This window comes from Cyclopterus lumpus, chromosome 3, assembly GCF_009769545.1.
Source record: "Cyclopterus lumpus isolate fCycLum1 chromosome 3, fCycLum1.pri, whole genome shotgun sequence".
NCBI lineage: Eukaryota > Metazoa > Chordata > Actinopteri > Perciformes > Cyclopteridae > Cyclopterus > Cyclopterus lumpus.
The window spans coordinates 14,298,343-14,322,965 of record NC_046968.1 but is presented as its reverse complement, the minus strand read 5'-3'; the positions used below and the strand labels follow the sequence as shown (position 1 = coordinate 14,322,965).

The window sequence follows — 24,623 nt, the reverse complement described above, 5'->3', positions numbered from 1 at the left end:
CAAGGGATACGTCTTATTCTTAAAATGTTTGGTTTTGCTTTGCGTTCAACTATTCAAAGAAGTGGGAGTCAACTGTGAGCTGCAGTGTATTAGAAATGAACAGCTTTCAAACTGGAAGCAACACTCATGGTTACAAAACATAGTTAATAAAATGGAAAATAACCTTTAATTTGTTCATCAAATGAACAAGTCTTCACTGGAGAGGACACCTCTTTCTTTACAGGAACATCATCTTTTGCTAAAAGGGAAAACGTTAAAGGATTGTTATCTCTATGAGCTCACACAATTAGAAAATCAATGTAAACCTACGACACAATAATAGCTTGATTTACTTTGGCTTAAGGGCGCACAAAAGACCTTACGAATACGAAACGTGCTAATGAAAGAGAGTCCTGAATGTGGATGAGCAACTGATTTCTGAGTTTAGACATGGGCTGTTTATTGTGCTCTTTTTCAATTCAATTCAGTTTATTTTGTATAGCCCAATATCACAAAATACAAATTTGCCTCAGAGGGCTTTACAATCTGTACACATACGACATCCCTGTCCCAGGACCTCACATCGGATCAACATTCTTATCTCCTATATCTCAAATGATTGCTAATTATTTCTCTGATCCTTCTTAACTGTCGGTGGTGAGTCAGCTGTGGTGCCAGCCAGTAAATATAAAAAATTTACTTTGTAAATAATTACCCCGTCATCAAAAATGTGCACGTTTTCTAACCAGCTTGTCTCATTAGTTGATTGTAAAAAGAGACACTTTTTACATTACGTGTCATTTAGCTGACGCTTTTTATCCAAAGCGACTTACAATCATGTTACATTAATACACCGTAGACACTGCTACAGGGAACAATTCAGGGTTAAGTGTCTTGCTCAAGGACACATCAAATTAGGGCGGGGATTACAACCCCCTGATTGAAAGACAGAGCTGCTAACCACTGACCCACAGTCGCCCCACACTTTGTGTGATTTAGTAAATGAACTGAAACATACCTGAATCTGGAGTGTAGGTAAAGGGCTGAACATCATGGGATCTCCCAGCATTCGTCACCACATAGATTCCCACACACACTGAAGAGGTGATGGCTTGGTTCTGGTACGGAGGAACCTTCACGATCACGTGATTCTAGAGAGGGGATCATTCAAAGAAATTCAGGGGAAAGAATGAATAGCACAGTAGGTCCAACTGCACTCCTCTCATCGGAGTCAAAGGGTGAGTTGATAGTGTACACATATTCATCACATTGTCTGTATCTTTTGCCCGATGGACACATCCTGAGCGCGGGGGTGAGGTGATACACATTACTGTGACTGCTGGAGGTTGTAATGTAAACTGGATTGGAGGTCGTTTTGATCTATACAGTGATGACTGCATTCATTTATGATGATTTGTCTTATACATTTACAGGGAAATATATCAGGTCTGAGCATAAAACATGCTCATTTCTTTTTACACTTTTGGTTCTTAACATATTTATCAGTAATGCTGATAATGTTGTACATAACTCAAGGACATTCTCACTTCATATCTAAAGGGATAATTGCTGAATAACTTGGTTTAATACCATCTATAAACGGCTGGTGGCAGTAAAGTTTTGAAAAATGTAGCATTGCCTTATAAAAGAGCAGAAAAGAAGACTACTAGGGCTGGTTTAAAAAAAGCATTTTAAAATGTAATGTTAGTTAAAAATTAGGCAACTGGACTGTTGAGACACACTCAGTACAGCTTTTGAGACTGAGAGTAATTAGGTCAGAACACAATGAGACTACTTAAACTTTTGGCCCAGCAGTCATTTAAGATGATTACATCTCAAGCCCCATACAAATCTGAAAAGGCTGCATTCTTTCTACTCAGCTGATTAGTAATTGGCATTAAAAGGGATAGTTCAGAATTTTCTAGTGGGGAAATTATCTGTAGTCAGTCAGTGTATTACATACAGTAGATGGCGGGCGACGCGCTACCAGCACGGAAACTATAACCAATGAACTGCTGTGGACGGAGGCAGCAGCAAATTCTATTTAAGCCAAGAAAATCTAAAATATCTATATCAGTTTAAGTGTGCGCTATATTTAAGATGTTTTCACTGCTTCATCTTGGTGTCTAGACAGAACTTTCCAGTGGGGAACTTAAGCGGTTATCGCCACTCTTTTCTAATCCACAAGACTCCTTTGACACAAATAATTTGACCTTGCATTACACGGTAGTACCTGGTCTACCGCTGCCTCAATCGGTTAGTTAGTTTTTGTTACTGTGTGACACCTTTAAAACACCAATATCAGATGATAAAACTAAAAACGACAGAGAAAGTGGTAGTTTCGTAACTTCAGTGTTCTGAGAGGTAATACTAATGCCTTCTTGTCGAAGGAGTCTCGTGGCTTTGAAGAGGGAGTGGATAACGCCTTCAGTTCCTCATTGGAAAAGGCTGTCTGGCAGCAAGATAAAGCGGGGAAAACATTTTAAATATAGCGTACACTTAAACTGATATTGATCTTTTTGGGCGGTATTTTGCAGCTGCCCTCGTCCACAGCGGTGCATTGCTTTGCTTCTGTGCAGGTACTCCTGTCTGTTTCCCCAAACTAGGGACATTCTAACAGCCATACAGTAGATAATACACCGACTATGGATAAGTACAACCCCACTTCAAATAATCCAACCATCTCTTTAATCAGTCAGTACAAAAATACCACAAGAGCATTCACATTTTACCTGGTGAAACAGCTCCATGTCAATTTCAGCCGCCGCCTTCCACGATTTCTCATCTGGAATAGACAGAAGATACAGTATGTTTAATGGAGAACAATTATAATGGATGAACCCAAAATATCCATAGACAATCATATTCTTAAAAATAATAATTTCTTACCGGAGACATTCTCCTGAAATATGACTTTGGTGTCTTTAAGAAAGTTTTTGCCAATGATAAAGACCTCTTCTCCACCTCTCACTGAACAACTGTGTAGTGACTTCTTCAGGATTTCAGGCACTCCTGCAGGTTGAGCTGCAAAAGTCATGGAGACATAAACAGTTTTGATAAGTGTCACTTTTACAGATTCTCACCCAAAAATACCTAGGTTTCATCAAAGAAACAAAAGAAGCAGATTGGTTAAAACCAATTCTCACTCAAATTTAATAATATCTATAATGCCTCAAAGTAATTGATTTGAATGCTAAATGGTTAAATTACAGAAGGTTTGTGCTGGAAATGGTATTTACAAAATCAGACTAAAATTCCACAACAAAGGATTAAACAGCCTCCTGCAGCACAATCCACTGTTGCAACACTCCCATTTGTAGTATGCATTTATAATATGTGTCCCGACAGCCTGCAATCTAATAAGAAAACATTTAAAGACATTTTAATTCCTTCTAAGGGCCTTTTATAGGTAAACAAATGCAATACTTTGAACGTTTTTTCAAGACCTGCATGTATGCTGACCAAAGACGTGAGGTTTTTAGAAATCGAAACACTGGATATTTCTCATAGGCCTCCAAAATTGCAACAACATGTCCCCGTTTCCTCTCACACATTTTACGAATCTTTCTCACTTCGCACACACGTACAGATGGCAAGGAGGATTACTATTTATTGGTGTTTGTGGAAAGATATTTCCCAAGTTCGCATGCTAACTCTCTAAACAATAGAAGTCCACACACACCACTATTGTTTTGTCCCTTTCTTCTCTTTCTCCCCCGTCTCTGTCAAAGCAGTTCTCCCAAATCAACTAACACAGAAACACTTTTATAGCCATAAGTGTCTTTCCTGTTTACGACACACAAGCACTTGTCACGCTTTACACATTATCAAATAACACTGTCACCAAGTGTGGACATAAAAAGACAACAGTGTCCTGACCACAGGCTCGATTACACTTCAGAAGCGGGATCTATCATGTTAAAGAGGAGCAACGAGTTCAATTTAAAATGGTAATTATTAACTATGTAAATTACAGATTCTGCGTCTTGTAATTCTAGGGAAACTGGTTTATTATAGTGAAATAAAATACCAGGATTTCTGCATTTATAATAGCAAACACAAGGAGACTGACTTACTGCACAAGATTGGGGAAGAGGGAATCTGTAGTGTGAGCACTGATCCATCTGGACGGGGGATGTTGACCCGAAACACCAGCCGAGCGCGTGTGCTCTTCTTCTTCGATCCTGCCACACCAATACGAGCCTCGACATCAGCATTACGGAGCTTCAAGATCCCAACACAGTCCACCCTGCACAGAGAGACCATGTTAGCCAGGAACACTTCTAGTTTAAACAACAACTTTACAGCGTTTGCTAAACTAGCAGCTCTTTACAACACTAAATACTACAATGTGTCATTCTAATAACTGATTTTATACCAGTAATAAAAGTATGTATCTATTATGCAATCTCTTTATGAACCAAATTGGTTTGGATTATCTGTGAAGTACAACTGGGCACATAAAAAGGTACACTTGTTCTGTTTGGGGTTGAATGTATTCAAATCAAATTCATTGGCGTAATATTTATCACAAAAAAAAAAAAGTACATACGCTAGTGCCATGTTGGTGCTCAGATCAAGGGACACCTCGATAACAGTTGTGCCATCAATGTCCACTTCTTTGCAGGCTGTGGTGTTGCGGCCAGTCACCCTGCAAGCTTGATAAAAACCATGAGGCTTGACACGCCCAGTGTCGTTACCCACAAACACCTGCAAGACCACTGGCTCATTCACTCCCTCCAGCTGTGGAAATAAACACAAAAGAAAATATACATTATAAAAAAAGTTATTTTATAGCTTCCCTACCCGTCCAGCAGATTATCTCAGAGTTTTGCCCAAGTGCATTTTGGCATCTTCTAATCGAGCAATTAAGCTTTTTATGTCCTGAAATCTTTGTTTGTTTATCAGCATATCTTTGTGTGCAATCTAGTCGGCCTTGTGAAAGCCAACCTGTGTTTGTTATCTTCTGCTGATAACTTTTATTTCTAACTTCTGTGCCCGTTATTTGCATCTGGTTGCACATGCTCTTCATGCCCAAAGAGTACCTGATCAGGTAGAAGTCACACCTCTCTGCCCCCCGATTCATCTCCGGATGATCACCTCTTGGCCGACAACAAAGTGACCAGATTAATGATCAAACGCTAGACAGCATATCTAGTCTGTCTCCTCACTCACAAGTCTCAGGAAATATCAAACTATAGTGAGCAGATTGTCACAAAACCTTTGCAGATTCACCACACTTCAAAAGTAACGCAGGTGGTTGTCATCTGCAGAAATTAAGTATTTAATTAATGCTGGGGATGAAAAGATCTTTTTCAAATCCAGTTCAACCTTTCTGACTCAACAGTTCTAACATTTCTCTCCACATATACAATACAAAATACCATAAGAGAGAATATATAAAACAAGTACTTGATCAGACCTGGCTTTGAAAAGAAATCAGTATTACCTGTTCATTCGGGGGGAAATAAAACTTGATTTCAGCATCCATAATGAGCATATTATGTCTGCAGAAAAAGACTCTTTCTACATTTTGACTCAATGTGACCTGAACTCTTCCACATATTTTACTTATTTTTTCCCCACTGCACCTACGGCTCAAAGAATAGCAAAGCTCTAGCCTCTAACAAAAAACCACTCATTAACTTAACCTTAAACATGGGCACACTCTGGCAGAAAAGTAAAAACATGTATTACAGAGTTCATTAAAGAGGGTGTTTCAGGGTTTTAACAGTTACCTTTACAGTGGGAAAGCCCTGCTGAGTGCGGTCCTTCACTGACCCTCTGCTGCCTTCAGTCAGATAGCGGGCTCGGTGCTGAGTTTCAGGCTGGACGAGGATCTTCACCTCCTTCCCCTCACTCTTCTGTGGGTATTGTATCGAAAGAATTCCTCCTTTGTGGCTCGTTGTCTGAGGATCATTAGAGCTGCTACAAAGACCGGTTTGACAGAGACACCAGCAGATTACTTCTAATTCTAACATTTTACAGCAATTTTATTTTAGTTGGTACAACCTAGCTGGCATCTTCTGGTATTGTGGTGGAAAAAGCACAGATTATGACTCTGTCCTTATTTGTTCAGTCCCCCTTTCCCTCCATCCCACATGATGCTCTGAGCAATGCAACGTTGACAGGCCCTCCATCAACCAAGCATATTCTATCACCTGCTCTTAAAGCATTCAGAGTTATCTGTTTATTTAATCTGCCCTGCTTATCCTAGGTCTTTCATAGAGGCTCTGTGATTCACCGTGGCTGACCATTGTTTGTACTTCAGCATTCAGCCCCTCCCTCCCCTCTGATCTAACTGCTCTTCTTCAGTCAAAGCATGATGGGGAATTCACAGCCAGAGTCATTTGTTGAAAACGTACATCTTTTGTGCAATGTGTGATTTCTTAGTAATACCTATTCTGACAGTTAGGATGAGTGCCATATGAGAGTATCCACAAGGTATAAGACAATGGTAACACAGAATTAAGTACCTATTTAACAAGTGTGCAACTATCACCGGGGGAATATTAAATGAATAAAATCCTACAATTAGTGGGATTGTTGTTGTCTTTGGTCACTGTTGGGTGACAGATTACAGGAAAAACACAAGTAAATCAAAAGAACAAATGCAGACGCTTCTATACAGGGCACCAGGCTTCACTGAATGGTTTGATGGGTGTGAATATCTAGACCTTTGCATTGCCATTCGGTTCCTAGGGCAACAGCTTTCTTCATGTCAGCTACTGCATTAACAAACATTGAAATGGGAAATACAAAGTGGCCCATTTAGAATATTTAAGTTGTCAAACATTTTGAACTGACTTCAAAAACACCAAATCCTCACATTTGAGAAGCTGGAACCACAAAATGTCAGACATTTTTGTTTTAAAAATGAATGAATTTTTCTCTCAACAGACTAATCGATTAATTAACTAACTAACTAATCTTAGCCTCTTTTGACAACTTTCTGAGATGTATAGGAGAATGGCTTGGACATTAGGGTCCAACAGGTCAAACTCAGTTGTATTGAACAATAAATAAATATATAGGTGACACAAACCTTCCTTTGGATCCAGTCTTGTTGTCGAGGCCGAGCTGTGACAGGACAAAGTGTGGACCTTTGGCACTGTCTGCATCAAACATGTCCATGCTGGCTTCCCCGCGTCCTGCAGATTTAGGGCCAGGCCTCTGCCGAGGTGTACGTTTTCGGGACTTTCGTGGCACCTCTGTGTTGTCATTGTAAGAGACAGAGCTCATGATGCTGAAGTTGGAGAGAGAGTCTTCCATCCAGATGCTGTTACTCTGCTCTGAGTCCAGGGATGTTTCATCCTGGCAAGACATCTGGCTGTCATCCAACAAGTCTTGTGGAGGTGGAGAGATGTTCAGTACAGTCCGACGCTTCGATGGGGTCATCTGATGATGTGGCTGGGCCTCCTGGGATGTTACACCTCTTACTCCTCCTAGCTCACTGCTACTCCTGCAGTTACCATTGCCACTTTCTGCTCCAACAACCTCTGGAACCACTCGGCTGCTCCTGGCGTCCTCCGGATCAACAATACTGCCGTGGACTGGTTTCTGGTCACTGGCAGAAGCACTGGAATGCATGGTGGGGCTGGAAGAGGTGGGAAAAGCACTGCGGGGGCCTTCCATGGTCATAGAGGAGGACATGGCATCTACAGTGCAAATAATTAGACAGTGAATAAAGGCCTCTCAACCAGTGTTGGCTAGCAGTCCCATTTAAGCAGCAAATTTCTTTATGATAGTTTATTTTTGCTTTTAGTTAGCTTTTTTAATTTATTTTTTATTCATCCAATTAAGATTTCGCCCTTTTCAATGGATCTCAAGTGTGTGTGTGTCTGTGATGCTGATGATATCTGAGGATTTGTGAATGTGCAATATAGGTGTGGCTAAAAAAGGGCCAAAGAAGAGATGCGAGGTGAGCAGTCCCCCTGATTTAAAAAAAAAGAAGTTAATTAAAAAAAGAATTAATTTATCATTATTTTTAGCGTTTTGTTCATGTTCAACTGCAAAATTGGCCCAAATGCTGAAATGAAAAGGGAAGGTCAAAACACTAATATGTACGATATGATGCATGCCAATTATTGGAGCTTTTACTTTCAATTTTTTATTTTTTTTGCTACAAATGTTCATTTAGTTGGGACTGAACGTAGCCACAGAGACAAAATAAACAAGCTTCTGACCTATGAAGCAGAGAACTGCAGACCATTTTATATGCAGACACTCCCTGCTTCAGAGGGAACTTCCTGGAATATAAAAATGAGACAGCGAATGAGCAATAAGAGCTGAGCAGTAAAAATGTATTCAGATTTTTTTTTAGAAAGAATAATAACACAGGTTATTTTGTTTGTCAAAAAAACGTTGCTCCAGCATGCTGACATACACTGTAATTTCAAAAGCATTCAAATAGTTACAATGAACTAGATGAAGAGTGGGGAAAAGTCTGGTTAAGTTGCAGAAAAGGAGTAAAACTGCTGTTGACATTCTGGATTGTGTGGTGACTCATTAGTTTGCAAGACACACAGTCAGAAAGAAAAAGACACAGCATGAAGGTAGTATCACAAACCAAAAACATACAATAGCAACCAAAATGTACGACCAAATACCGTCAGATGTCCAATGCTATTACAGATGTTGAGAGGTGGGTTATGAGTGTTTTCCATCATTATACTCTATAATATAGTAACATATTATACTGCTTATAGTGCTGTAAATAAAATATTTAATCTGATATTTCTGTTCTGCTAAACACTGGAATTAAGTATGAGGTCAGTTTAAAACTGGAATGCAGAAGTTTTGTGCACCCCCCCCCCCCCCCCCCCCCCCCCTTTGGCAGTAAGAGTAAATATAATGTGGGAGCGACCCGGAGCAGCAGCAGGAGGATGGTGGACAGTACGGAGGAAAATCCTAAGAAACATCCCAGAAAGGTTTCTGGAGTGGATGCTCCAGACAAAAAAATAAACTGCATTCAAGGATTAGAAAATGTTTTTTTATTACATGGGGAGACTTAAGGAGGTGCATGCTCACCTGCAAGTATACATGCAGCGAGGGAAAGTCACCACAGACACCACATCTCTATATACTGTGAAATACAGAGAGTCCTCCCTGGCGGCAATAGGCTCCATCGGCCTTGTGTGAAAAACCCTTCGGCAACGGCTTGAATGTAACGGACGTTCATTAATATGTAAAAGTCCCGCACTCCAGTTTTAAAGAAACTTATTTTTGAAACAATAAATAAAAGCCAGATAATGTTATTGGCAGTTTTCAATCAAAGTATTTTCCGTTTCATTTAAAGTAAAAGAATATTCTTCCTCCTATTACAGGCACATTTTTGCACGAGGTCAGAGTGTCTGTAATGGAACCGTCTGTGAATTTACTGAAACTCTTTTGATAACGTTTTGGAAGTTTTAAGACAAGGATTGGGACATTTTTGAACAGTTCTGAATGCTCGAGACGAAAGGCCACATAGCTACATTGTGTAACACTATCTATACACTATTAATTTGTATAAATTAAATGCATTGCTTTTGTGACATGATCAGACCCCGGCAGGAGAAAGAAAACCACAAACGTATGCATGTAAAATCAGTGGCACGGGTGTGAAGCTCTTTTTTCTCTATACTTCTTTAAGTGATTTTTAATGATATATCTAATCCACTGCCCTTAACATGTCATGTTTTTCTTTAATTATTTATTTACAACTCTATGTATCAAGAGAATGCGCAATGAAAATGTGAAGGATCAAAGGAAAAGCCTCACAGAAGCATACACTTAATTTACAAATCCTTCTTTAAATGTGCTCCAAACCTGTATGTCCTCTATATGCACTCATCACGTGTTGTTCTTTTGCCATGTTTAATGTCTGAATGAAACCTGACAAACAGCTCAGTTTAGTGAAATGTTCAACTTTTTTAGATGATCAGTAAAAGATATGTTGACATGATTTACCGTCTTATCGAACAAAACATCTGTGGTTCTTCTAAAATGCACCAAACCAAAGTGTTTTAAACATCGCGAGTGACCCTTTGCCATCTGACCACACTGGAAGCATAATGATCAAGAAGTTATTCATTTCTAAAATGACTCTGAGCTACAGTGTGAGTTCAACAAGCTTATCAACCACAAAAACTGTCCACAGCTTAAATTGTATGTTTTGTAATATGTCACAATGTTGTGAGTTTCTCTGCCAATATGATTTTCTCATGTGTACAATAGCTCCACCAAAATGGTCAACAAGATGATTATAGCCACTCCTAATTTGATCAAAAAGTGAGGAATAAAAACCTATATATAAATAAAAGCTCCTTTGCTGTGTTATGTGTACGGTTTAAACCATTTTTCCATTTTATAGTCAGTATCACAAAGGAAAAAGGCAGAGAGGTCTACATACTGTCTAAACCTGCAATACGTGACCCATATTTCAACACTGTGTTGCTGGAAGACAGCACAACATACAGCAGATCACAATCCTCTTGAGCAAATATTTTACAAGCAGGTACCAATGGATTGACATCAATGATCTAACTTCCTTTTTAAGCTGTTGTTTGTTTGTTTGTTTATTTGTTTGTTTGTCTGATGGGAGGATCACAGAGCAGCAGGGTGGTTGTCTGACATGCTTTCCCGTCGGTTGCAAGTGTTTGTTTGCCAACAGGTACTGACCGTTAAGATGTGTTTCGTGTTTTTTATAGTATAATATAATCAGTCCTGCTCACAGAGTTTAAGATACAAGGAGCGTAATCCTACCTGATGCTAGAGCAGCTGAAGGGGGAGGCCCTGCCTCTCCGCCGCTCTTTTGACTCATGACCTTTGGGCTCTGCAGAGTGGAGGAAGGCAGCTGTAGCTCTCTGGGAAGAAGGTCATACGCTGATTCTGTTCAGAGAGATGGGAATAAATGAAAGTGATGATCAGGTGACGTATTAACAGGAACTCCACAACTTTTTGTATGACAAATGATATCATTGCTTAAACTCGTCAGCTCAATGATCAAGTTGGTGTGGACATGAAAAATACAAATGAGATGACTTCCGTATTGAAGAATACTTTTTCATACAATTGCTCTATTGTTTAGATTTCACGTTGATGTCGTAATCAAAGTTGAAATTACACACTACGGTACAGCACAATTGGTTGGCAACACACCTGATAAATGACAAGGTGATGACACAGGGCTACAGCTATGCTAACAATGCTGGATAATTATAGCATCAGATCGGATGCTAAACTTTGTTACTGCAAAACTCTGCCGTAGGCCCGAGTCCACATGAAAGAATCACTGTTGCCTGTCCTCTCCAAGATGGTGTCAATAATTTAAGGAAACAATAGCTCAGTGCACGATTAGTTAGTCAGTAGACTCTGACATTAGAGTATGTATAAGTCTTTCTAGTGGGTATAAATATCTTCACTAGTTAAATGAACAGTGTGTAGCATTTAGGATGATTCATTGGAAGAAATGGAAAATGATATTCCTAACTATGTTTTCGTATAATCACCTGACAGTAAGAATCATTGTCTTTTCGATAGCTTACAATGAGTCCTTTTTACTTTGGTTTATTTGATAAGGGACAGTGCACATTAATAAAAACATTTCGGTAAATGCGCCAGAGTTAGCCAAGAGGCTGTTTTTCATCTGTAATCCCGAGACTATATCTCTATATAGGGAACAGGCCCTTTTCCCAGTCTGTCATGTTGCCACAAAGCCCAGAATGGACAAAACAAACAGTGGCTATTTGGGGCCTACTGCGTTTTTTACCCCACTTTCAAGCCACCTTAGGTACGCCTTAGGTACGCTTGGAAAGGGAGGGGTGAGTGGAGGGATATTCAATTTATTGCAATCTGCAACCTTACCACTAGATGCCACTAAATTCTACAAACCAGTCCTTTAAAACAACAATGACCTTCTGCCTAATGATAGTCCGAAAAGAGAGCTCCACTGATGTAGCATTGCACCTCTGTAAAATAGTCAGGCGCACAATGGAAAGTGAAAATGGAGCAACATTGATGCATCAGAAACAGAGATATTTGGCTCTTCTTATTTCTCAGTTTGTCCATTCTTGATTCCTTTCCTCACCTCCTTTCATCGCGTCTTAGTTCTTTTCCACCTAAGATGCGTGGCGGAGGAGGCGAGGAAGAGACACGAGGCATCTGATCTTTATAGATTATCGCACAAGATTGTCCATTTCTTTGAAGCCAAAATGGAATCTCTGCTCTCTGAGTAGACATTAAGGATGACCACACCGAGTGGGAAAAAAAGCACAAAATGACGGGACTATTGAGGTCAAAGCAAAAGCTGGAGCATACTAAAAAAACAGCACATCTCATTACAAACACGCTGCAGGGTCATACAAAGCCTTTTTCTCCACTCTCTGTGCCTCCCTCAGGCCCAGCAGGACGTGGGGAGGGGAGAAAGCCTTGGGTCAACAGCATGACAACACTTTTACTAGCAGCCTGATTCATCATCCAAATATTATGGTATGAACTTAGAGCGGCCATTACAGTCGCCTGACTCTCTTCTCTGCCAACTGCCAGCTTTAATTACTTGCAGCTGAGTCCCAGGGTTCGGTGTGTATATCAGATACTTAACCCTCCCATTGTTACCACTCGCTGTGTACAATAGACAAACCTGGGACATACTGAAACCAGCCCATGCCTCTTCATTCCAAAAGCCCTCCAGTCTCCTACAGCTCGCTTTAGAAGAGCAGGGAATGCTGGTTCCCAGAAAGGGAGCTTAAATCTGGACTCAGCAAACTCATATAACTGAACCACACATACACACAGGACTCTAGTGTGGTTTTGCTGGTTATTTGCTAAGTTCTCCAAACAAAATCACGGACGCACACATACCCCACCACCTCCACACAAATACTTTCTCTGCCCCTGCATTTACACTTTAACTCAACAGTCTTCTTGGGGCTCACTGACTAACTGCACATGCAGCAACATGTGCTCAGAGTGAGCAGCACTTCCAGTAAACAGATTGCCAACCGCACAGACAGAAAATATGTACGCTTCTCTCCGAGCAGTGGTCTCGAATCACTGGTTGGCCTGTTTAAAGTGTTTCCACAGTCTCTTGACATTTTCAAAGACAGAATCTTTTTTGCCATATATATATATATATATGTTTCTTCATAAGCAGACAAAGTGCTATTCTTTATTACAGGTGACAGAACACTGTCCCTTTCACACAACTGTAGATTTAAAAAACTAAAAAGGTCAGCCTCGTTAGCTGGGAAATAAACGGGTACACCACGTGGTGTTTTGATTTCCACTTAAGACTGCAGTCATGTTGTGCAGACCACTGAGGAAAACCTTTCATTTTCTTTCCATCTGTGATCATTAGAATAACAGATTAAAGCCTGACAGAAAACATATTCACACTGACGGACACCATGCTCATGTTAGTTTTAATTAGGCCTACTCATCCTATTATTACATGTTGATGAATACCAACTGAGTTGAAAAGTGTCTGTCCTCATTAAACGTTTCACAAATTTAGTTTCCACTCACTTTCAATGTAAACCGAAGGATAAACAAAGCACAGACACTTCAAATCCCAGTTTCACATCAGAACGCCTGCATAAAGTGAAGATATTTTTGGAGCCACCCAACATAACTCTTTATACCCACCACCTTGTGATATGTGTATATGGTAAATAGTGCAGGCTACAGGTGAAAAAATAAAACACTCACCAAGTGAATGGCAGAACTTACACTCACATTCATTTCCCTCACATTCCTGCTGCTTGCTCTTACTAGCCCTGGCACCTGGGGCGTGGCAGTGTTTTTTTGGCTGAGTGACCGATTTAACTCCCCTTCTGTCCCCCTCCTCCACTCCACCTACCTTTCTCCCAGCCCCTGTCTTGTTTACTGTGCTCCCAGACCCCTTTCAGTACTTGCTCAACAGGTTAGTGGTATTGTCATGTAGAATCCTGTCACGCAATAGAATAATCTTGGTATGTGTTGAACAATTCAGGCTACACAGATTGATTGAACTTGGTGGAACTGACGAAAAAGTGCTAAGGTTAAAGCTCAGCACATTTGGAAATTATTCCAAGCAGCAAAGGAAAAAAAGAAACCGTGAAGGGGTTGGCACCTGCAGCAAACCATGTACAACAACCCTGAAATGTTTACAGCCAAGCCTACATGAAGGCTGCCAGGGAATCCATAGCAACACGAATCAGGGGACAAGTCTTTTGAGCTTTTGCGTCTCTCGTGAGATTGTGTGGAGAAAACTAGAAAACACAATAGCATTATGAAAACTGAGACTGAGGAACTGGGCCGTAACAAAGCAGGCTATTACATGAACATCATTAAAACAGTGTGGCAGAAATCTGCATTGTCTCTGTAAAATGTCACCACCACATATCTTCTTATTTGACACCATCACTTATTAAGAGATAACACTGATACTCCAAATAATACTCTACATTTTAAAATGTTGATACAAATGTTATCATTCAACTGAAAAATGTCCTTCATTTTAACGAATCCTTATAAATGTTTGCTTACATTACAAATTGTTGTATCATTCATTATACATTGTGTTTTAATTTGAGTGAGTTTGAGCAAAAACGCATATTTACATTACTAGTTTCTATCTCATTACTCTATAACACCACAAATAGTCATCCCCAAAAGGCCATTCAAATAACCATACTTGACTATTGAGGTTAGTTTGGTGAAACTTACAGTATCAATGAAGGTAGACTACCTTAATAGTTATCTCTCAGTGTAACCCAACACAATTCAACAGCAGCATACACTGCAGCCTAAAACATTACCACACATTTGTATTGACACCTCATCAAAAACTGAACATTATACTATATATTTACCAAGCTAGGAGTTATTGCTAGGTGTACTTAATAAACTGGCAACTGAGAGTGACTTCACAAGCCGGAAAAACATGGTGATAAAATATGCATGCAGTAAAAGTTGAGTGACAGCAGTATGAACATGAAAGGTGAGTGTACAAGAGCGATGAGGTGAAAACATTCGGCGGGTGTTTTGTCTTCCATTTCAATAACAGGCGGCAGATGGGAAAGGTTTCATGTAAGAAAAGCCAAAACTTGTGACAACAACTCGTAACAGCAGTGACAAACACGTGGGCCAACTGCAGGTAATGTAATAAGATGTAAATTGCTGCATGGCCTGACTGTAATGCTTTCAACTCTGCCTGATTTTGTTTGAAAACCCACCAAAGCCCACCAATTTCCTGTCATCTGTCATAAATGAGTAATATATTGACCTGCACATACCTAGATCATTCATTTACTCTTCCATTATTTAGCTTTGAACCCTTATCATACAGTGTTAGCCTATAAAAAGATCAATATCTGTTGTAAAATTTCAGCACCATCATGATCACAATTTATGAGTTATATTTTAAATCAGATTATCTGAGGCGAGCATAGATGGTTTTATCATTTTGCCTGTTGGTCAATAGAGCTCTGAATATCTATATACAACATACTGCAGTTCTTATTTAGCACATGTGGCCGCGCTTTAAGTGTTGGATCCACATTCTTTATTCCACATAAACTCATAGCATCATACCAGCTACAAGAGTAACCCAGGTCACCGACTGTAGAGCATGTCACTAATAAATACCACATGATTACATCAGACATGATTACTTAAAGATGTTGAAATAAAAGTCCTGTGTGTTACTCTGCAGCCTTATGCACAAGTGTCATCATCACAATTAACCACATATTACATCCAGGAAAGCTCATGAGACCATCATCATAACTTATCAAATGTTCCCCTGATGAAGAAACAAGACGGGAATTACCACTCTTGAGTAGAAAGGATGTGTGAAATCACAGTTGTAACTGTTGAATAGCATATAGCAGCACTAGCATCACAACAGCAAAAACTGTCGAATGTCTTTTATTCTGTCTACAGAGTAATTTAAAAAAGTGAAAGTTGTTTGTGTCACACAGGGCTCAGACTTTGTGGCATGCAGGTCTCTCAGTCAGCTAATCCAAAAGTGAACAGGAACAACGGCCAGGCATTCATTTACATGACTTGCTTTCAACAAACACCCACCACTAACCCGTCTTTACGAAACTGCCCTCTGAGGCTCCTGTGGGGGCCAAACCAGTAGCTACGGGTCGGGTTTGAAAAAAAGAAGTGGGTTGTCAGTCGGATTTTATTGGACATTATCACAACTAGGGACAACATAGTCCAATTCTGGCTCAGCATAATCTCTCCTACAACACATCTGCTTTTGGCTTTGAGTTTTAAAAAGACGGAACAGACACTGAGCTTAACATGAAAGCGTGACTTAAAAAAGCAGAGGAATTCAAAGTATTTACAGAAGACACCACACTCGGAAACTCACACACATGCACCCGACAAATACACCAAAAAATGGTTTGCTAACACACAGATACTGAAATGTGCCAAAATTGTAGAAAACTCTTTCACAAACGTCCATCTGGTGACGGGAAGTTTCTCAAACGGCAACAGGAAGAACCTTTAGCAACAACACACACTCACTCGTCCACAGGGTGACAATCTAACCACATTTTTTGGTAGTTTTTAATTCCCATTTCATGCAAAATATTTGGCCATAACAAGACACCAGTAAATATAAAATCAACTAACCTGGCTCTGTCCCCTAAACTCTCTAATTAATGTGTTTAATTGCCAGGCAACGAGCTGCTCTGAGCAAAGAAATAGTCCAGCATGATGAGAAATATAAAATTGCCGTTTTTACACGTTGACTTTTGTGCGGACTGAACAAACAATACATGACGTGTTAATAAATTAGTTTGAGACCAGGCGGTATGTTGATTTTGTTATCTTTGGACAGAACCAGGCTTCATTGTTTCACAATGTGTTCAGTCTTTGTGCTCAGCTACAAGGTATTTTTATATTGACTGTGCAGACATGAGAGTGATACGAGTCTTCTCATTGATCTCCCTGCAAGAGAAAAAGATGACAAGAAAAATGCTGATGATTACTGAAGGGAAAAAAGGGCTTGTGGCTGGGCATGCGCGTCAGTGTCAGGCATTCACAAACAGAACTGTAATGGCCAAGTGACTGTTCCTGCTGTCACGCAAGAAATACAATCAATAGGTTTGAGCAGATGATCGCGATTGAAGTGCATCTGCAATCACAGCAAGCATGCTTTTGAAATGTTCTGGGGCATCACAGAGGTCTTAATCTGGAAACCTTGCAGACTGATTTCTGATGAAAGCTGTTGACTATTAATAAGATTTCTGAAAATGTGTCCCTCAAGCTCACCTTCCCTAGCTGGCCTGAGCCTATGGCTTCAGAAATTAATTCCTTGAGAGGGGTCGGCATAAAGTCTATAAAAAGGATCTGGAATGTCTACTGATTACTCAGCTGAACCCAGAGCCGACTGGGAAAAAGGTCAAGAATCAGCAAATGCTGCTACTACAAAACTGAAAGAAGTTGTTGTTCTGGACGGTTTTGCAGTAAAAGTATAAGTAAGTATTTTTTAAGGGCAGCTAGTATGTAGTTTAAATGGGGTTTAAAAGCTGATTTATTTTCCTCCAGGTGAGCTTTTAAACAAGATTACCCATGGAAATTAAGATTGATTAGGAAAATATGTATTATATTGTATATTTGAGAACAGAATCAGGTGAGTTAGATTGTTGCTCGTTTTAACCAGGTTGTACACTTGCCGTCACAAATGAACACTTATGATGACCTCTTATTAACTCATCAAACTAATTTGACACTACTTTGCCAAACTGTAGGAGTTGCAAGAGGGAGACAAAGGAAATGTTACTGCCACAATTTAATGCTGTTACTATAATATAGTGATTAATAAAATTAGAATTTGATTGATAATTAAAATAAACAACAATGATGCTGAGTTGCTGTGCCTCACTTAAATAAGAGCAAGAAATTAAAAGTAACATTAGCAGCCAAAATGAAAAAGGGACATAACGGACGACAATAAAGAGAGATCCAGTTCACCTTGACTTGCCCTAACTTGTCCTGAGGCAAGAGATTCCACTGTGTGTGGGGGCGAGGAGCAAACGTGACCTTTGATTTGAATTAACACTGCGGCAGGACAACTTGGCACAAGGTTAAAAGGACCATAATGTAGTCAGGCGCTAAGCAGAATATGTTAACGGTTTATTAATAACAGTACTATTTTTTGTAAACATGCTGCTCGCGATCTTGTGACCACTCATGTCATGCAGTCAAATTTTTAGGTTGGGATTTACCTGTTTTTTACCGACAGGGTTTGATTCAAGTTCAATAGGAAAACCAACTTTAATAAGTAATCCTCATCCAACATACGTACATGAATCTATTTCTGTTTTGTTTTTTTATGGTTTCCAAACTTTATATCCTTACAATACTATTATCTTTCCTTTTTCTAAACAGTACCATCTTGATGGTTGATCACCAGACAAATTAACAAAGAAAAGATGGGTGCTACTACTGCTAGGATAATCTGTCACCCTTTCTTTTAGTTTCCAAACCTGTCAGTGTCCCTTCAATAAAGACAGCAGAGAGCATAACAACAATTACAGGATGCAAGGGGAAATTGTTCCAGCCCTTCCAGTCTGCCAAGGAAGCAGCAGATGACTAAGAAAAGAGAAATGAAAACACAGGATATTGAGATACCACAACCACTGAAGGATGGATTGCCAGACTACTTTATGTCAAAAGGTATTCAGCATTCTTGAAGGTCATGAAATACATCCCTGTGTCTATGAGGAGACCTTGGGATGTGACAGATTTGATCTGTGGCTCATTTGGCGGCGTAGGGTCGTGGGACAGAAATGAACTGAATTAACTGACATGGGATCGGCAATGTCTACATATCTTTACAAAAACCTTCAACAGAACTGTGGAAAATCTTTACAAACCAAAGTGCATCGAATCAATACAATATAAAAACGTGAACCCAATCAGAAGCTGTATTTGAAAAGAGAAATGCTGTCCATAAGAGCTGCAACTTCCGTCGGTTAATCAATTAGTTAATTGATAGAAGATTAATCAGGTTCTATTAGTTAATCAAAATGTGACAATATTAACTTGGATTTAGAAGATTGTCATTGCAGATTACTCAATAGTGAAAACAATCCCCATCTACTCTTTTCCTACACTTTCTCCACACACACACACACACACACACACACACACACACACACACACACAAACTCTCCATTTTGCATTTTTCTTCTGTGATGATCACACAAACAGTTGATAACGAGTCCACTCGCATTAACTGAGATATTAAACATATTATCTGTGCTGCTTTTACCAATTGGCAACTACAAGACCTAATTCAAGTATTAAATGTGCCAGTGCCAACTGAACAGAATCAACTCAGATGCCTCTAAAAAAGACAATATAGTAAGTTGATACGTGAGATAATTACCGTCAGCCATTAACAGCATAATTCAGATTTCTAAGATGACAACATGACAACTGCTTCAGAAGGAAGGTGGTGATGAAAGAGGGGAAAGTCAGAGTACATGTTTTTACGGTCAACTAGTTTCAATTCAAAGCTGATTGCAGAACATTACAATTAAACATCACACAACCACAACATTCAGCCTTATCCCAACAAACCTTTTGGACCCAGCCTTAAGTAGCCATTTAAATTAACTGCAGTTGTTGGCACTTCTGCAGCACTGGAGGTTGCCACTTGGTCAGTATTCATTCAAAGCACCAAACTGTTAAAAACAATTGTTATTTGACTATGTTGTCAACAGAACATATCTTATCAATTTAACATGTTTATCCCAAGATTATTTACCTCATAGACACGTCTTCCTATTGGCAGGTAGGCAGATGTGGCCTCATACATGTGCATAGCATTTAATATTGACAATTATTTGGTCCTATGAAAAATTAGATTAAATGACACAATAGGTCACACATGAGGTGCCACCTTTCCCTCTTTTTGAGCCAGGAAATACCCTGGCAGTGTGTAACACGGTGTGTACAGCCTATTTATGAGCTCCTGACAACCTAAACTACTGCTTCTCATCTGCCAATGGAAAGTGTCCTGATAGCCAAGATCTCACAGGTGCTTTTGGTTTTTCGCAGAATCGTGTGAGAAATCCTCCATGCCATAATTTGAGGTAAAAGCATCAGGCATGGTGGCCTCCTGCACTCGACCTTTCCAATAGGAAGACATTGTGTCAACACTAAACCAGCTAAATCCAAAAGTGCATATGTTCTTCTCTATTTTGGCCTACAAGGATAACACCATCTCCATATTTACAAATATAAATATTATGCTGAACTACAAGTCTATGAAACTACAGATGAATCGCTGAAACACTTCCATCCAGCTTGACACAGAAATAAAACAGAGTCCGGACTGTCTGCAAGATATTATACAGCTTCTTGTTCCACCTTTTCTAAGTGATCCCTCTGAACAGCCGATAAGTGTGTTGGCTGCTTCAGGGAAAGCAAATATCTGCTTCCATTTCATGAGCACTATTGACCTGCTAACCTAAAATATGCCAATGGGACAAAGTGTCTGCTTGTAAAAGGATTTGTGGGTTTGCTGATAACTTCATTGCAGATCATAAAACACAAGTGTGCTAAATTGTACATATACGTACAAACTTGCATAAAATATCCACAAAGGATGACATAAAATACAGTTCTAAGTAGAGTAAAGTAAATCTAGGATATCAATTGACAGAAATGTTTGCGTTAAAATATTTAGATTCATTGAGTTTTTTTTCAGGATATTTTCAAATATTTTTGTCAGACACTATTTATATTTTTGATAAATATCTTCCAAGTTTTCTTTTCAATATATCTGCTAATATGTTTTTTTTTATATTTCACTATTTTTCACTAAGATCACTAAAAATGTCAGCATAAGCTTTTGTGTGGTAAGCATAATATTCATAAAGTGTACAAATTGTACAACAACAAATTGGAGACTGACAATCTAATATGACATAAACAATTTACTAATTGTAGTAATTGAAACCACCCTTAAAATGAAACTACTTGTTTCATTTTGTAAACACGGCTGTGCAACACTAACGAGAAAGAAAATAAAATAAAATTGACACTTCAACAGGTTGAACTACTCATATATTGATTTGCTGCATCCAAAACAAAGTCACAAGTGTGCAGTAAATACCAGCGGAGGTGATATTTTGACCTGACCCTGATGAGTCTTTTACTGAGGTTTGGTTAGTGTTAATGATTAATCAAATAGATTTAAGAGATGTTAAGGAGGAATGAGTGATTTGCATCAGTACTTTTGTTTTTGTCAAAACACACAATGAATCTGCACTTAACCAATCAAGCTTTTAACTCATTAATAAGAGCAAAATCAAATGTGTTGACTCGTTCACAAACAACTTATTGTAGGATTCAATTGAAAATACTTTAAATCAATCCGACATCCGTGGGTTAAGAAGAGTACACTTTTCTTTGAATAATAATGGTCATGCTGTCAATACTTTGGTAATTTATTATTACATTATTTACTGTTGCGTGATTGTGTGACATTTAAATAGATGTTGAAAGGATACATGGAGATGTAGCAACAAAAAACAGATACGCTAAAAACTGCTTCATGCCCGTCTGTAAAATAAAAAAAGAATCTGCTGAGTGTTTCTAGTTTCTTTTTTACTGCTTCAGTGCTTTTTGTATCAACAATGAAACAATTATCTAGCTCTTCTTTAGCTTTGTCAAGAAGGCAGCTGTGTTAAAATGTTGATAATATTACCATACTGTACTGGAAACTCCACCTTAATACTTGATGAGAAAAAAAGACACCTTATGAAGTATCTGACCAATTTGACCCATTTGTTTGGGGACTCATATTGGTGTCTTATTATGGGTTGGTTGGTTGAGCGTGCATAATACAGCATGTTCATGTGGTTGCTTCACCTGGCAAATAACCGACCAAAGCTGTATCAACTAAACTGACTGAAGTCTGTAAAACAAGTCGGGTTGATGTTAAACATGGGAGCACACCGTAAAAAATGCTCTGACTATCAAACACTGAACCTCGTGATACTTTTAATGATCACTAGACTACAGTCATGAGTTGATTATGTCGGTAATCAAAGATATATCTTTGATTTTTGATTTGAGTTCAGAGTCCATCTGTTGGTGTGTTTATGACAGAACAGAGACTCACTAAACCTATTGCAACAGCACATTTATGAACTCTTAATACACTTTTCCTTATTTTTCAAATGTTTTTCCTCTACGATATATTTTGTTTCATCATCAGATATCAACAAGCTTTCAAGGCAATCAAGTAATTTTAAGCGCATGCCGCTAAGTTTGCTTAACAAAGCAGAGTCAATATTAATAGAGTGCTATTTAAGCCCAGGTTTACACACAGGGCAGCCAGAGGGTTAATGATTGACCAGGCTTTGGTGGGTGTCAATATGAAAAAAATAAAAAATAAACTATGTCAAGATCTGTGGTCTTACAATTGTTAACCAAGCTCGATAGAACTTACGGGAAAGCCATAACATTCTTCACCTTTGATGTGAAACTGGTGAGAAGACATTTTATGAGGTCTGTTAACCCGATGTCTCTTACCAACCACAAAAAGTGGTATGACTAGCCTTCCTATCCTGAGTGCCATTGTTACAGCTTTTCCTTGGTATTCCCTGAACTATTCGCGTGCTAAAAATATGGATTCCTCATCAGGTTTTAGCTGAAAAACAGCCTTATTGACAAAGCAACCCAAACAATTACAACCAAAAGCTGCAGCAACTCACTCTATATTGTCTCCATAATAGAGAATACTTTTTGAACCAGGTGTGGGGTATGACTTGTCAATACTAACTTTGATGAATGGGATTTTTTTTTTTCCATAGACAAACTGGGCAAGAGTTGATGATAAACTATATTAAAATTTCACACACAGCCGTGTTGACTGTGCTAACACAAATACACAATAGTGTGATTAGTAAGTAAACAAGGTCGGTAAGCTAAAGAACAATTTACGATTGGTTCAGATCTCAAAGTAATTTTTGCTGACTTATGTCGTGTACATGAAATGATTAAAGTGTACAGTATAACAGGCTTTCTGACGAGTCACAAGTAAAACTAAATACATCAATAAAGACTGTGAGTTGTAGAAATATTGAATGACTAACATACATTGCAGTATATAAATGCCAAAGATATGTTGCCAGTAATGTAGAAAAACTGTAAAGTTAAGCTAATTTCTCAACTGTAATATATCCTGACAGTATCTTGGTCACACATTTTAAGTAACTAAAATAAAAAGGTATACTATGCAGGATTTTCCCAAAAAAAGATGCATAGACTCATACAAAGTAATCCCTTACCATCGTCAATCACGGCCAACTAAAAGTGTGTGGCGGTGTCTGTATCTCATGATTATTTAGCTGAGTTCGAGACGTTTCTGGCGTAAGCCTTTGTGCACTGGGTGTTTAGCCCGTGCGCATGCTTCCAAGAGGAAACACAAATACAGCAGGTCGAAAAACACCAAGAGGACAAAGTTCTTCAAAGTCGAGAGTGAATCTGGGGTTTCACTCGCAGTATTTAATGTTGCAAGTGGTACTCTGGGCTGTGTCCTGGTGAGGGGCCATGCGCCTGGGGGAGGAGTGGCAAACTTTGAATGTTGTGTTTACAAACAGTAAGTAAACAACTCCTGCATATTATGCATGTATGGGCTCATTTTAACATGTTTGTTTATGTTTAGATTTTATTTCAAGAAAAACAAAACATATATATCTTTGTGTACTGACAACCAAGCTAGTCATTGTTAGCTAATATATGCATCCAACACATTTTTCTCTCACCTTTCTGTGAATAAGTGTGCTACAATACACATGCATATCCAACACCTGCTTCAGGTTCCAGCTAGGGGTGGTGTCGAGCACACCCCTCAGGGGGCGGGGGGCGCGGGGGGCCTTTTCCAACAAACCAGACTAAATAGACAGCACTGCTTTTCAACTGGCAGGATGAAAAGTAAACTGGTCTGACCGGTGCGCATGCTGCTGAGCTGCTGAGGGCTTCGGCTTGAAGGAAAGTAAAAACACTACTTCACTTTTCCCCCAGAACCCCCAGAACCCCCCCCCCCCCCCCCCCCCCAAGAGTACAAAATGAAGGACGCCATGGGCATCTTTGACCATAAAGATTAAAAGGTTACCTGTATTATCAGCAGAAGGCAGTTTAAAGATGTATGGAGGGGACTGAACGCCAACACATGAACAGTTAGTTAAGTTACGCACACACATATTCAAACATGGCAACGAGAGCGACAACACATGACAGAGTAATAATAGCGCTGTAGGTACCTTTTGAGTAGAAGGATCTGGGAGAATTCAGGTCGAGGTCCCCGCTGAAAAGGGAGATAAAGTCAGAGGGCATCGCAATCCCTCAGAGTGAGGAAACCGGACACTCTCAAGTCCGTCACTACCGTCACTGAGCGATGTTATTCGCTCTCTGACTGTCAGGAAAAACCTTCAATCTAAGTTAGTGTTCAGACAACTGCAGTGACGACGTTGACCCGGTCGCTGTGGCTGGTTAACCGTCTCCGCTGTCACTTGGCTCGTGAGTGCCCCTCAGTCCGTCTCCGACGCATGTCGTTTCCAGCAGACGACCCGAGCTGCATCGGGAGCCACGCCCACACGATGACGCAGATGTATAAACGACGTAGGGATTATTTATATGTA

At 39.4% G+C, this 24,623-nt stretch overlaps 1 protein-coding gene across 5 annotated transcripts in view; it reads right to left on the bottom strand.

Annotated features, from left to right (window-relative positions):
* nfat5b (nuclear factor of activated T cells 5b) overlaps positions 1–24,548 on the bottom strand; it is a 31,483-nt gene extending 6,935 nt beyond the window's left edge. Inside the window, exons 1-11 of one of the 5 annotated variants that reach the window (XM_034529548.1) lie at positions 24,246–24,548; positions 24,098–24,140; positions 10,726–10,851; positions 7,025–7,637; positions 5,718–5,907; positions 4,532–4,722; positions 4,056–4,228; positions 2,869–3,003; positions 2,712–2,764; positions 998–1,130; positions 164–238 (exon numbers count right to left, since the gene is read on the bottom strand). In XM_034529548.1, the coding sequence (XP_034385439.1) occupies positions 164–238; positions 998–1,130; positions 2,712–2,764; positions 2,869–3,003; positions 4,056–4,228; positions 4,532–4,722; positions 5,718–5,907; positions 7,025–7,637; positions 10,726–10,783 (1,621 nt within the window). In that variant the 5' untranslated portion in view covers positions 10,784–10,851; positions 24,098–24,140; positions 24,246–24,548. Of the gene's footprint in view, positions 1–163; positions 239–997; positions 1,131–2,711; positions 2,765–2,868; positions 3,004–4,055; positions 4,229–4,531; positions 4,723–5,717; positions 5,908–7,024; positions 7,638–8,165; positions 8,229–10,725; positions 10,852–23,270; positions 23,492–24,097; positions 24,141–24,245 lie in introns of those variants that run through there. The other 4 variants (XM_034529545.1, XM_034529546.1, XM_034529547.1 and 1 more) reach the window with 4 other exon arrangements.
* Positions 24,549–24,623: the final 75 nt, after the last annotated feature.